This window comes from Amblyraja radiata, chromosome 20 (genome assembly GCF_010909765.2).
Source record: "Amblyraja radiata isolate CabotCenter1 chromosome 20, sAmbRad1.1.pri, whole genome shotgun sequence".
NCBI lineage: Eukaryota > Metazoa > Chordata > Chondrichthyes > Rajiformes > Rajidae > Amblyraja > Amblyraja radiata.
This window is the reverse complement of record NC_045975.1, coordinates 1,752,641-1,768,075: the sequence shown is the minus strand read 5'-3', so window position 1 is coordinate 1,768,075 and position 15,435 is coordinate 1,752,641. Positions and strand designations below refer to the sequence as shown.

At 42.2% G+C, this 15,435-nt stretch overlaps 1 protein-coding gene across 1 annotated transcript in view; it reads left to right on the top strand.

The window, feature by feature from the left end:
- mettl15 (methyltransferase like 15) overlaps positions 1-15,435 on the top strand; it is a 48,877-nt gene that overhangs the window by 21,919 nt on the left and 11,523 nt on the right. The window contains exons 3-4 of the mRNA XM_033038623.1: positions 11,261-11,452; positions 13,570-13,748. Of these exons, the coding sequence (XP_032894514.1) occupies positions 11,261-11,452; positions 13,570-13,748 (371 nt within the window). The remainder of the gene's footprint in view (positions 1-11,260; positions 11,453-13,569; positions 13,749-15,435) is intronic.

Genomic DNA, 15,435 nt, shown 5'->3' with positions numbered 1-15,435 from the left:
CATTTTACGGAGGCCATTTAACCTATGAAACTGAACCTCTTTGGGATATGGGAGGAAACTGGAGCACCTGGAGAAACCCCATGTAGTCACTGGGAGAATGTGCAAACTCCACACAGACAGCACTTGAGGTCAGGATCGAACCTGGGGCCTAGGTGAGGTCTGCCGTATGATTTGACCAGGTTGCTTTCAAAACAAAGTATCTCACTGTACCTAGGTACATGTGACAATAAAATATCATTGAATCATTGATATATAAAATATTTAGCATGCCATTGTGCTGCCTTTTTTCTTGTGTTTTCCGATGAACTGGTTATGGCCAGGGAGTGGACCTTCCTTGTGACCATAGACAACCCAGCCCAGATGTGGACAACCCAGCCCAGATGTGGACAACCCAGCCCAGATGTGGACAACCCAGCCCAGATGTGGACAACCCAGCCCAGACGTGGCTTTACCAGGAGGTGTTGTTGTCTTTTCTGCAAATGGAATGTTTGGCACATTCTATAGCATAAGACATTTCCATAAACCAACCCGAAAACTTCATGAAGTGTAATTAAGGGTTTACGTCAGAACCCACATCACGGCCTGTGAGACCATTAGCAGCATGTTTCATTTGGCAGTTCTTTTTCTGAAGCACTCTTTAAAAATTTATGGGTGCTGTGACCCTTTGGGTTACAACGTTATATAAATGAAATTGCATATTATTTATATAATTCAACGAGGTGGAAGATTGTAGACCCAAGTAAGCTTTTAGTACATGAGTTATGCATCATGGCCTGATCTCATGTGCAGCATGAATATATAATTTTACAGGAAAAAGTAGTAAATTTACTGCTGCAGATATTGAGGTGAAAGTATTTGTTTCCTGCAAGACATTTTTATGAAGAGATGCACAAGCATTCAATGTTAAAAGTAATTGCTGTTGGAGGTAGAAACTTGATTTATAATGGAATATTTGTGGAGTGATACAGCACAGAATCGTCCCCTTTGGTCCACCATGTCCACGCCAACCTTTTTGCCGATTACACTAATCCCAGTGGCCCACAACAGGACCATATCATAGTCATGCACCATGGAAACAGGCCCTTTGGCCCGCCTTGTCCATGCCAACCAAGATGCCCCATTAAAGCTAGTTCCATTTACCTGTGATTGACCTCTATCCCTCCAAATCTTTCTGGTCCTTGTATCTGTCCAAGTGTATTTTATGTGTAGGAAGGAACTGCAGATATGATTTACAACTAATATAGACACAAAATGCTGGAGTAACTCAGCGGGACAGACAGCATCTCTGTATAGAAGGAATGGGTGACGTTTTGGGTCGAGCCCTTAAATCCTTTCATTCCTCGTCTATATACGAGTGTTTATATACCCCTTAAATGTAGTAACTGTATGTAGATTAAAACGTGCTTTTCAGTTCCCCTTTGAAGCATCTTCATTTTAACATTATCTTCACCCTCTTGTTTTTGACATCTCTTTCATGGGAGAACAATTTTGGCTCTCCATCTAATCTATGTCTCTCATTTATATCTATATAACTAAAAGTCTCATTTTGACCACTTCCTGTCTTAGAAAAAACGCTACCCTATATTGCTATGATTTTTGGCCATCTTACAGTCCTCCTCCGCTGCGGCAGCCCCAAGTATTTTTCCGATCGATAAAAAAAAAAAAAAGTTATGAATGTTTAAAAAATCTTGATCAGCTGGTTGGTCCTCTCACCTGTCAATCACCATGATGAAGGTAATGCCCCTTCCGGAGGGGGGCAGGACTATAAAACCCCGGTTGCCTGGAAGTGAATCAGTCACTCTGGAAGATTACGAGGGTGAGGCCACAACTCTGATTCTAAGGTGAGAATCAACAGAACTGTGAGTCTGCAATGTACTTGCAATAAATGATGTGTTAGTTCTTAATGAAAATGCACTGAGTTGTTTGACCTGCCCTGTGCTTGAAACTGCAATGCAAAATGGAAATGAAATGACAATGCAACGAGTTGTTTGACCTGCCCTGTGCTTGAAACTGCAATGCAAAATGGAAATGAAATGACAATGCAACGAGTTGTTTGGCCTAGACAAAAATGCTGGAGAAACTCAGCGGGTGAGGCAACATCTATGGAGCGAAGGAAATAGGCAAAGTTTCGGGTCGAAACCATTCTTCAGACTGATGTGAATGTGTTGGGGGGGGGGGGGAGAGAGAAAGTAGGGACTATCTGAAATTGGAGAAGTCAATGTTCATACCGCTGGGGTGCAAACTGCTTAAGCGGAATTTGAGGTGCTGCTCCTCCAATTGACGGTGATCCTCACTCTGGCCATGGAGCAGGCCCAGGACAGAAAGGTCGGATTCAGAATGGGAGGGGGAGTTGAAGTGCTGAGTCACGGGGAGATCAGGTTGGTTAATCAGTTGTTTGGCCTGCCTGAAACCACTAATTTCAGTCCACAATGCCCCTATTAGCCTAGAAACCAGTCCATTTTGCCCAAAATGCCCGTATTAGCCCAGGAGGAGCATTTTGGCTCAAAGGCCGGTGCCAGGCCAGGAAAAGTCCAGAAAAAGTGCCCTTTACTGAGATTTCACTATTTTTTGAAGTCCCTTCAGCCGATCAGACCCGTGCTAGCTCTGGATGAATCCGTTCGGCCCATCAGCATGTATTCCCCTTGCAAGTATTAAACCTCACCCCAGTATTTTTCTCCCTCCCTTCATTTGCTCCCTGTGAGATCCAGGCCAGGATAGACTTTCCTCCTTCATTGCTGTGATCTGCAGAAAAAGATGAAAAATGTCTAAAATTGAATCTCCCCCTTCTCTCTCACAGAGTCTCTCACCTGCTTTGGGCAGAATTTCAGGCAGCTTCTGAGCTGCCAGCCCATCAGGCCTGAGTGACTGAGCTGCCAGCCCATCAGGCCTGAGTGACTGAGCTGCCAGCCCACCAGGCCTGAGTGACTGAGCTGCCAGCCCACCAGGCCTGAGTGACTGAGCTGCCAGCCCAAGAATCCATTTGGCCCACAATGTCCACACTAGCCCTCTGGAAACCAGTCCCTATGGCCCACAACACCCATACTAGCACTGAAGAAAGCCCCCCCACTGGCCAGATGTGTATGCATGTGGGCATACCAAACATTTGAGCAGGAACCTTTATCTGTGTACAGCCCACTCCCCTGACATCAGTCTGAAGAAGGGTCTCGACCCGAAACGTCGCCCATTCCTTCTCTCTAGAGATGCTGCCTGTCCTGCTGAGTCACTATCACATTTTGTGTTAATCTTTGATTTAAACCAGCATCTGCAGTTCTTTCCTGAGCATTAATTGAAATCGGGTTGAAAGATACAGCAAATCCACGTTGACCATCGAACGCCTGTTCACAGGCGCCAATTAACCAACAAATCCGCACGTCTTTGAGATATGGGAGGAAACCGGAGCACCCGGACGAAATCCACTCGGTCACTGGGGGAACGTGCAAACACCACACCGGACAGCAGCCGAGGTCAGGATCGGACCGGAGTCTCTGGCGCTATAAGGCGGAGGCTCCACCTGCTACACCACTGTGCAGCCTAGGGGAGAAAATAATTTAAAATATCCTATTCTGCCTGCAAGTGGCATCTTGGCATTGGCGATGGCATCTTTTCTTCAGCTCTTCTTTCCATGTGTTTTAAAGAAACCGGTAACTCTGGTGTCAATAATAAACAAAACTGAAATCAGTTACTCATTGCCGTGGTGATGCTAAATACATTACTGGTGTTTTATATGTCATATCATGGGTAATCCAGCAACTTTTAAAGTGGGGGGGGGTTGCGTTTTTTACAGGTCTTAAATGTTCATGATGTGAGAACATGATATGTCAAAGTAAGCACGTTGTTGAATGGTACAATGGATGACCAATTGGAGGTTGTAGCCCCACCCCTTCCAGCTGTAGGGCCAGTGATGAGCTCTTAAGTAGGAGGCAAGGATTTGAAACTCACTCTTGAGAAAGTTTCTGTGGGTGTTTGTTGGTTAGCGAACCGATCTTATTGTGTACAAGCGTGATGGAAGGCCAGACGCATTGACGATTTCAGTGGACTTCCCTGTGTTTGATCAAGACATTGGCCCTGCTGAGTAGTGGAGGGGAGATGCAATGCTTCAAGGATTTCACTGGACTACACTGATCCCTGTATTTGACCAGGGTAGTAAGAAATAAGGTGCCTATTTAAAGTACAATAAAATTATACCTGTTATGAGAATAGACGCAAATAATATGGAATGTTTTATGTATTATTAGCAATATTAAAATCAGTACAGCATAAAGAGTTGTTTAATCGTTTTTATTTACTATTGGAAATTGGAAATGTGTAAGAAGGAACTGCAGGTGCTGGTTTACGCTGAAGATGGACACAAGATACCAGAGTAACTCAGTGGGTCAAGCAGCATCTCTGGGGAAAAAGAAGAGGTGGCGTTTCGGGTCGAGACCCTTCATCAGTGTAATGAAGGGTCTCGACCCAAAACGCCACTTTTTCCATTGCACCAGAGATGTTGTAAATTGTAAATGTTGCACTCATTGATTTTATAGAGTTAAAGAATATTCAAAAGTGAAACATTTAGGATAGTGCTTTTGTTATTCATTTATTCTTCAAGGCTGAGTTTGTCTGTTGGTAAATTTACATCTCAAAACTCAAAAATGCTCTTAGATCGCAACCAGAATTTAGGATTGAGATCGAGATGATTTGTGCTTTATTTGTTTCACTAGTTAAGCAGACCTCCTCTTTAGGCTATTTGTCCCTGTATTTCTGTCACATTCAGTGCCGACACGCTATATCTGTGATATATAAAAAGGCGAGTTCAACATATTGTGAAGAGAAAATGTTAAATATTACCACTTAGTTCAACAAAAGCTATAAAGAATGTCATTTTAAATGATAATCTTTACATTAATTGCCTGTTTTAAACTCTATAATAAAAGATAGTGCTTTTGTGCAGTGTTAAATCACCCAGCTAAGGATTGAGGATTTTGAGGCTGTAAATGAATGATTGTCAAATTCAAATTTGCTTTTGGATATACGCATGAACTGTTGCTTGAATTGTTTTTGTTACAGATTTCCACTTAGTTTCAGAACAAAATATAGGCTACAAATATTATCCCATTTCCAGTGAAGAAAACTATGCTAGTGAAAATATTTTGACCAAATACGATGAACGTGATGTAGAGTTGAGGGTACTCACCATTAGTTTAGGTGATTTTTTTTTTGTTAAGGATATTGAAAACTAAGGCTTAGAATACCATTTTTGATCATTAGTGCTATATTTGTACTTTTATATTGATCACTAGTTGTTCTTGCCTCTGAATATTTGGAAACAAATGGATAAAGTACGACTTGAAGGTAGGCAGAAATGCTGGAGAAACTCAGCGGGTGAGGCAGCATCTATGGAGCGAAGGAATAGGTCTCGACCCGAAACGTCACCTATTCCTTCGCTCCATAGATGCTGCCTCGCCCGCTGAGTTTCTCCAGCATTTTTGTCTACCTTCGATTTTTCCAGCATGGTGCAGTTCTTTCTTAAACAAAGTAGAACCTGAAGTAGTTTAGATCATTTTTTTGTAATGTGAAAGCCTTTGTTTGCGTTCTATCCATTCAAAGAAAATACCATAGATGGCTTATGGAGGGGAGTAGGGTGGATCTGCTACTACAATGTCCATTTAGTACATGGTCAGAGATGACTTTCAGCACAATAGGTTCTTTAAGTCAGTTTAAAATTTTCATTTAGCAAATATGACCATGTAGACTTGAGAAAAGGTGACAACATGCACTAAGAACTATTGCATATTTCTAATTACTAGTTGAAGTATAAAGTACATTAAAATATAAGAGCAACAAATGACTATATGATAAATAGCTGAAGGTCTTTGTAAAATTTGTAAATAAAGTCTGAGTCTTCTGTAGATAGTCTATAAATATAATGTCTGTTTTTGTTTATGTACTTTTAAAATACGACTGCTTGGAAATAAATTTTGAAAAGAAAAATAACTTTATGTATTGCAAAATGATTGAAACATCCGAACTCTACCAATATTACTATTTAGGAAATGCTTTCACATTATCATTCCAATTGTCCAAACTGTGCAACTGGTTCCAATTACCAATCGGGCATGGGTGGGACATTTTGATTTGTAATTTGAACCTTCTCTCGATCTGGGTCCATGTTTGTACAATCAGCACTGAATTCCTTTTGGTTTTTCTGTCTTATGTGAGTCTGAATAAGTCTGCACAAAGCAACAAGTTTGGGCCAAAAGAGTAGGTGAAAAGCCTGCCAGAAGGCTCTGGTCTTAATAATTCAGGAAGAATAAATCTAGAGTTTGGAAATATGATTTCTGACTGAATGAAAAATGTGTTGGTTGCTGATGGAGCTGATTGCTTCGTTATTCACAATGAAGGAATCGCCTTTATCAATTAGGATGGGCTTGAATTTGCAGTGATGGGTGAACGATTCTCACTTAACACTGGGTTCTGATTACATTTTTAACTTTCCTGGAGCAATATGAACAGCGACAGGTGTTTAACATGCTTGCTGTGGGATTAGTGACTTGCTGTGGGACTAGTGACTTGCTGTGGGATTAGTGACTAGCTGTGGGACTAGTGACTTGCTGTGTGACTAGTGACTGGCTGTGGGACTAGTGACTTGCTGTGTGACTAGTGACTTGCTGTGTGACTAGTGACTTGCTGTGTGACTAGTGACTGGCTGTGGGACTAGTGACTTGCTGTGTGACTAGTGACTTGCTGTGTGACTAGTGACTTGCTGTGTGACTAGTGACTTGCTGTGGGACTAGTGACTTGCTGTGGGACTAGTGACTTGCTGTGGGACTAGTGACTTGCTGTGGGACTAGTGACTTGCTGTGGGACTAGTGACTTGCTGTGGGACTAGTGACTTGCTGTGTAACTAGTGACTAGCTGTGTGACTAGTGACTCGCTGTGAGACTAGTGACTTGCTGTGGGACTAGTGACTCGCTGTGAGACTAGTGACTTGCTGTGGGACTAGTGACTTGCTGTGGGACTAGTGACTTGCTGTGGGACTAGTGACTTGCTGTGGGACTAGTGACTTGCTGTGGGACTAGTGACTTGCTGTGTGACTAGTGACTTGCTGTGTGACTAGTGACTTGCTGTGGGACTAGTGACTTGCTGTGTGACTTGCTGTGGGACTAGTGACTTGCTGTGGGACTAGTGGCTTGCTGTGTGACTTGCTGTGGGACTAGTGACTTGCTGTGGGACTAGTGACTTGCTGTGGGGCTAGTGACTCGCTGTGGGACTGGCTTCAGTCTAATATTTGTGCCTATTCCCCACTAGAAGTGAGAGGGAATTGCACCATTTTTGGGCTCCGGCAAATGTTTTACTGAAATATCCAAGCATACAGATTCTTCCATGGTTACTATTCAGAGCAGAGTAAATTGTGTTTACATGATCATTCCAGTTATCCAACCCTTTCAACTGGTTCCAATTACTAATCCTACGCGGTGGGACATTTTGAATTGTAATCTGAACCACCTTTTGGGAGTTTGAGATTCCATGACATATACCTGCAAAATTCAGGCTGAATATATGTAATTTGGATAAATGAGGAAGATTGGGCTGTCACCGATATTTACATTCACAACCAATGTATGATCTAATGCAATATTCAGGAATAGAATATTCCTAACTCCCTGGACATATGGATAAAGTGATTACATTTTGGAAAATATTCCATTAAAGACTGATGAACAACATTCTTGATGTAAAATCTGGAACTACTCCCTTTCTCTGGCTGCCTATCGACTGATTGTTTCATTACAGCACGTTTCTCTGTTCATTTCTTTTGACCACAGCAATCTATATTTCCAATTAAAGTTTCCTTCTAAGCATCATGGACCAAAATATGCATCTTACTGGACTGGGCGTTTAAAGCTTACAGTTAATTGATTTTTGTGTTTGTGATAATTAGAAATGAATGAATTCACTTTTTAATGCAGGGCTGATATTACTATGTAATCATCCAGCACATGTTTCTCAGCAGATGTGGAAACTCACTTGTGAAACTATAATGGAAAAGATGAAATTGAACTTCCTGTTATAAACAATGTGGTCACATGTTTCTTGGGCAGCATATAACCCAGCGGTATGAACGTTGAATTATCTAATGTCAAGTAACCCCTGCGTTTTCTCCCCTTCTTTCTCTTCCCTCCCTCCTTTGGTCGTATCCTTGTATCCCTCTTGTTAAGGGCCTGTCCCACTTACGCGATTCTTTTCGGCGACTTGCCGGCACCCGTCATAGTTGCAGCAGGTTTACGAAAATCCAGCGGCGACCAGAACAAGGTACGACTCTTTGGGCGACTACTCGCGACCATACAGGTTTCACCCCGCGACATGTCGCCAGGGTGTCGCCTGTATGGCCGTGAGTCGTCTCCTCAGTCACCCAAAGAGTCGTAGTGTCTTTCTGGTCGCCGCTGAATTTTCAACGTGTTGAAAATTTTCGGCGATCTATGATGACTCGTGCCGGCAGTCGCCGAAAAATTTGCGTGAATGGGACAGGCCCTTTATCACACTTTCCCCAGCCTACAGTGGGCCATTATGGGCTTCATCCTTCCTGAGGTCATCTGTTACCGACCCTGATTTGTTTTGCCATTTCCCCCCTCCATATTATTACCCCTCCCCACTATTACTTTCAGACTGAAGGAGGTGTCCGACCCAAAACGTCACCTATTCTTTTTCTCCAGAGATGCTGCCCGACCCACTGAGATACTACAGCACTTGTGTCTGTCTTTGGTCACCTCTACGTTTGGATTGATTTTAGTTTAGAGATACAACGCGGAAACAGGTCCTCGGCCCACCAGGTCCGTGCCGACCATCGATCCCTGCATATTAACACTATCCTACACACACTCGGGACCATTTTTACAGTTGCCAAACCAATTTACCTACATACCTGTACGACTTTGGAGTGTGGGAAGAACACAAAGATCTTGGAGATCTTGCAGGGCACGGGGTGAACGTACAAACTCCGTACAGACAGCACCCGTAGTCGGGATCGAACCTGGATCTCTGGTGCTGTGAGTCAGCACCTCTACCGCTGCGCCACCCTGCTGCCCTAAACTAATCCAAGTTTATTTAACCTTGCATGCACATGGCATTTGCTGGCACCAGACGGGGAAAGAATCAAATGACAGTAAAATGATACACATTGATCTTTGGATCCTATCCTAGATCCATGTAATGAATGGATATAAGCAAACTATGTAGACACAAAATGCCGGAGTAACTCAACGGGACAGGCAGCATCTGTGGAGAGATTCTTTCTCTCCAGAGATGCTGCCTGTCCCGCTCAGTTACTTCAGCATTTTGTGTCTACCTTTAATTTAAACCAGCATCTGCAATTCTGTCCTAAGTAATCTGTGTCTTGATGGACAAACTTCAAAGTAAGGTTTCATGCACAAGTATTATATAATTGTTGGTATTAAATCTGCTCTGTTATTTATGCTGCATGAATTTATTTATTGATATTAAATATTTAGTCGTTGGAACGAAAATAAGACAAATAGATGAGGTAAACTTTGTACATAGCAAGCCTGTATTAGAGGAAAGCCTCTTCCACTTATCTGATCTGAATAGCATGCAAAATAAAGCTTTTCACTGTACCTAGGTACACTTGGCAGTAGTAAATTTAAAGGTAAGGTGGACACAAAATGCTGGAGTAACTCAGTGGCAGTAAAGGAATGGGTGACGTATCGGGTCGAGACCCATTCCTTCTCTCCAGAGATGCTGCCTTTCACCTGCTGAGTTACTCCAGCATTTTGTGTCTACCTTCGATTTAAACCAGCATCTGCAGTTCTTTCTTACACAAACCTAAAGGTAAACCTATCTCAGTATATTGATCTTATACCCTGCTTTGGTTATCACTGGTTGTTCATCTGGGGATATGATCATTCTCATCCTCCTTTCCTTCCCTACAGCCAGTGTTGTACATTCACAGGCTGAAATAGACTGTTGTAACTCTAGTTACAGCGGCGCTGAAACTTTCCATCGGGAGCCTGGGATCTCGCGACGAGATCGCCAGTTGAGCTCCATTCGGCGCGGCCTTGTCGGCTCCGGAAGCCACGGTCTCGAGTAGGGAGGCGGCCGTTCCAGGGTTCCCATGCCGCTGAGAGGACTCTCCCGACGCCGGAACATCATCACCCGGCGAGGACGGCCTGGAACATCGGGCCTCCGTGAAGGCAACTGTGGAGGCCTCAATAGGCCCGACTATGGGTGAACATTGGGGATGGGACTGGACTTTGTGCCTTCCTCCATAATGGGAACCATTGTGGGGGGATGTTTTTATGTTTTTATGTTGAAGCTATTTATTATTGCTATGTTTGTATTCTTTTTTATGTGCTGCATTGGCAAAAAGAATTTCACTACACCTAGGTGTATGTGACAATAAATTCAACCTTTAACCTTTAACCTTTAGTGTGCTCCTGACTCCATCACAGTGAACACCACTTCAATGTCTGAAGAAGGGTCTCGACCCGAAACGTCGCCTATTTCCTTCGCTCCATAGATACTACCTCACCCGCTGAGTTTCTCCAGCATTTTTGTCTACCTACTTCAATGTTGGATCATCTATTTTCATCATTGCTTTAATTAATGTGTGTTTTAATTCCTCACCAGTTAGCTGGGACATCTTGGTTGGCACGGACAAGTTGGGCCGAAGGGCCTATTTCCGTGCTGTATGACTTCTGACTCGGTTGTAAAGGCTATATATGATGACAGGTGATATCTTGCTTTGTGAAGTTCATAAATAATATGAGCGGAATTAGGCCATTCGGCCCATCGAGTCTACTTTGCCATTTAATCACCGCTGATCTATCTTTCCCTCTCATCCCCATTCTCCTGACTTCTCCCCGTAACCTTTGACACCCGTATTAATCAAGAAAACAAAAACTGTACATAAAATAAAGTTGTAATAGGGTGAATTCCTTCTAAAATGAATCTTCAGGAGATCTTTTCTCCTCGTGAACATCAAAAAGGTGGAACCAAGTGGTTGGCTTCAACATTCTTCTGTTCAAACAACACGCTATCTTAATGCTGCCATTGTAATCCTGTCTTTGAGTCACTTTATCGTCAATGCTGTCTTTGGCTCCAGTGTGAACCTTGGCTGCTGACACTCCTGTGAACGATACTGGAATCATTGCCTGCATTAAAGGTGTTGTGCAGCAGTGAAGTGATAGGATTAAATGTTTACTTTTCAATGCTTGGATATTTGCAAAGAATAATCCCTAGCCTTTGTCACTTTTGTATCTTTCAGTGGAAGGATTCAACCTCTTCTCGGGAGGTTCAGCCAGCTGGCAGACTTGTTAGCGGCATCTGGAGTGGAGGGCGATACGTTTGATGGGATTGTTATTGACGCAGGCTGCTCCTCCATGCAGTTTGACACACCATGTCGTGGCTTTGCTTTGAGCCAGGATGGCCCTCTCGACATGAGAATGGATGGGAACAGGTTGGTACACAAAGTACAATAATCCTCCTGACAAAACATCTTTACTTTGACATGTCGGAACTGGCAACAAATACCCCAGTTAATCCCTCTTCTGTAGGTACTGATTAGAAGCAAAATAACACCATATCATAAAAATCTTCCAGCCTTGAAAGCAAAACACAATGTCACCATTAAAAGCTTAAATCTAGCTATTTTCTGACTGTAAATATGAAGTAATGAAGTAATTACTAATTTAGTGCTTTAACAGCAAGGGAAATATTGAAAATATGTTTCCAGTAAAGGACTTCTGGCTGCCAGCTGTAACAGCACAACACAATACTTATTCTTGTCAAATACAATTGAATAATGGTACGGATTGATGATTCAGTGCCCTCCATAATGTTTGGGACAAAGACCCATCATTTGTTTATTTGCCTCTGTACTCCACAATTTAAGATTTGTAATAGAAAAAAATCACATGTGGTTAAAGTGCACATTGTCAGATTATAATAAAGGCCATTTATATACATGTTGGTTTCACCATGTAGAAATTACAGCAGTGTTTATACATAGTCCCTCCATTTCAGGGCACCATAATGTTTGGGACACAGCAATGTCATGTAAATTAAAGTTGTTATGTTTAGTATTTTGTTGCATATCTTTTGCATGTATTGACTGCTTGAGGTCTACAATTCATGGACATCACCAGTTGCTGGGTGTCTTCTCTGGTGATGCTCTGCCAGGCCTGTATTGCAGCCATCTTTAGCTTATGCTTGTTTTGGGGGCTAGTCCCCTTCAGTTTTCTCTTCAGCATATAAAAGGCATGCTCAATTGGGTTCAGATCAGGTGATTGACTTGGCCACTCAAGAATTGACCATTTTTTAGCTTTGAAAAACTCCTTTGTTGCTTTAGCAGTATGTTTGGGATCATTGTCTTGCTGTAGAATAAACTGCCAGCCAATGAGTTTTGAGGCATTTGTTTGAACTTGAGTAGATAGGATGTGTCTATACACTTCAGAATTCATTATGCTACTACCATCAGCAGTTGTATCATCAATGAAGATAAGTGAGTCAGTACCTTCAGCAGCCATACATGCTCAGACCATAACACCCCCACCACCGTGTTTCACAGATGAGGTGGTATGCTTTGGATCTTGGGCAGTTCCTTCTCTCCTCCATACTTTACTCTTGCCATCACTCTGATATAAGTTAATCTTCGTCTCATCTGTCCACAAGACCTTTTTCCAGAACGGTGGTTGCCGTTTTAAGTACTCGTGTAATTTGAAATTGCTAGTTAGTAATTGGACTTGGTGGTTAACCTTCTGGCGAAAGAAATCCCTCCTCGTCTTCATTTTGAATGTACGTCCTTTTATTCAGAGACTTATTCTGGTCCTAGATTCTCCCATTACTGGAGACATCCTTTCCATGTCCCCCCCCCCCCCCCCCCTCATCCTTCTTAACTCCAGTGAGTACATGCCCAGAGCCTTCAAATGCTCCTCATATGTTAACCCAATCATCCCTGGGCGGGATTATCTTCATCAGACTAATCTCCAAGATTTGGTCGAATTGATGATACTGACTTCAATGTCAGAAGGTTGAGCTTTATATTGTAAGTAATTTTTATGTGCAGCAGCAAAATCTAAGTTTATGTTTTTAAATTACTCTGTGCTGAAGTATTTGCATTGCTATTCGGATCTGCAACACATACATTTTTTGGCTTCATTTAAAATTTATTAGCAACTGTACATTGAGCATCCATACCTATTTAAGGTGTTTTACTTCAGGTCTAATATTCAGTTTTTTAAAAAAGCACATTTTTATTAAAGAACTGCTGAGTAATATTTCTATAATTTGTTAGATATTAAATATGTTTAGTTATGAGACTAAATTAGAATTGCAATTATTTTTTGGAGACTTTAAACAAAAATAGGTTTAATTAAGTTCAGATCAGAAGAATTGAAAGAATGAGTTGCAAAATATCTAGTTTCATGTTTTATTTTAACCATCTGTTACTAAAAAGAACCTCAAACATCCTCGTATGTCGTGCGCATTTCAGCTCTGTCTCTCTGCTCTATGAAGCTTCACCCCTTGTCAATGAAAATGACGTCAAAGAAATTAATTGGCTGCTCTTGTGCGTAGGTACCCCGACATGCCCAGCGCAGCTGACGTGGTGAATGCCTTAGATCAACACTCACTTGCGTCCATCTTACGGATCTATGGAGAGGAGAGGCACGCAAAGAAAATAGCTGCAGCAGTTGTACAGGCACGCAGCATCTATCCCATCACCCGCACTCAGCAGCTCGCCAGTATAGTTGCAGGTACCCTCATTAATTCCAGCCAGTATCTGGAAGTAAAATACTAATCTGAAAAGTCCCAGTGGGATCTATTTGTACCGTACATCATGCAGGGAGTCACCCTGTGCATTAGGCCTCTGATGTCAGAGCTTTATTTTGGAAGTGGGAACAAGTCAACAAATCAGACTGACATTCGGAAGTTAACTCACGGTAGCCATGGGATCAGTATGTAATATGTTCTTCTAAATCAGGGCTGATGATTACTTGCGATGTTTGCTGGGCGGCATCTTATTAAAAAAAGATGAGTGTTTTCAAATAAACACATTCTCATTCATCACCTTTTTGCAGCAGAAATCAACACGACCTACCAAGTAAAATAGCATTGATGTCTGCAGCTTAGAACACAGCTTGGTACACAGCCGTCAGAAGTTGCCACACTTGCGTGTGGCTTTTATAATACGATAACGCTTTCTCGTGATAGTCCACAGGTTCTGCATATCCCGACCCTTCAACTACTTGCAAACTTACCACTTGCGTGACATTAGAGTCTGCGTTTTATGAATCTGCATTTGGAAATTGCTTTTGCAGATCTCGTCGCCCACGTCTTCAGTTTGAGTAGATTTGAGTTTTACATTTCAGGTTAATGACTGCAGATTTCCACATGTCCATCGACTGCTTGCTCTTGCGACTTGTATATCCCACCACTGTGTTGGAGTTCTTTAGTTGAAGGGTTAAGCAGAATTAGATCAGAATTTGTTGCTGCTGTTAATTTAAAATTGTCACAAATCTGTCGACTATTCATGAAGTATTTGTATTTGCAATGGGATGTAATTGTCTGTGCTTTTGCATTACGACCAAGGTGACCAAATCCTTAAATGTTAATGAGTTCTGGACATAGATGGGGGGAAAAAACATTATTGTTTTAGTGAGGGAATAAATATGTTCAGTCGGTAAGTTATTAGTTTTTAATAAGACTCTGGAAACTCAGCATATGCTAGGGGACTAAACATGAGTCATAAACTTAATTTCCACAACATTTGACAGTATGCTTCCTTTTCCTGCCACTTCAAACCCCATGAGTCCAGTGCTTCACAGGCTGTGTGATCCTTTGCTATTCATGCACAAGCTTGTCGATGTTAGGCGACAATGGAATCGATAAGAATCCTCTATGGAAGCCTGGCACTATTTTGTCTGCTTAGAAAATCTCACAGACTTTTCAGTATTTTTTTCTAACTGGAAAAGTCACGGTTAAATCTTATATAACTTTAATCTTCCCTGTGCATTACTTGAAGATTTCCAAAGTCATAAAACACAACAAGATACATGGAACATGAAATTAAAATGACGAGTGGGAAGTCCAGGATTGGGGATGTCCAAAGATTTGGGGAAGGGGAGTCAGTCTACCCCATGACAGAAGGGGGAGGAGTTGTACAGTTTGATGGCCACAGGGAAGAAGGATCTCCTGTGACGTTCTGTGCTGCATCTTGGTGGGACCAGTCTATTGCTGAAGGTGCTCCTTAGGTTGACCAGTGTGTCTTGGAGGGGGGTGAGCTATATTGTCCAATACAGCTCCCCCCCCCCCCCCACTATAGAGCCAATATATAGCCCACTATATTACTGTCTTGGATTTGTACCTGAATCATTCATTGTGGATTATCACAACACATAATTTGACAACAGGACGTGCATGCTGTGCCTAATAGTCGCAGCG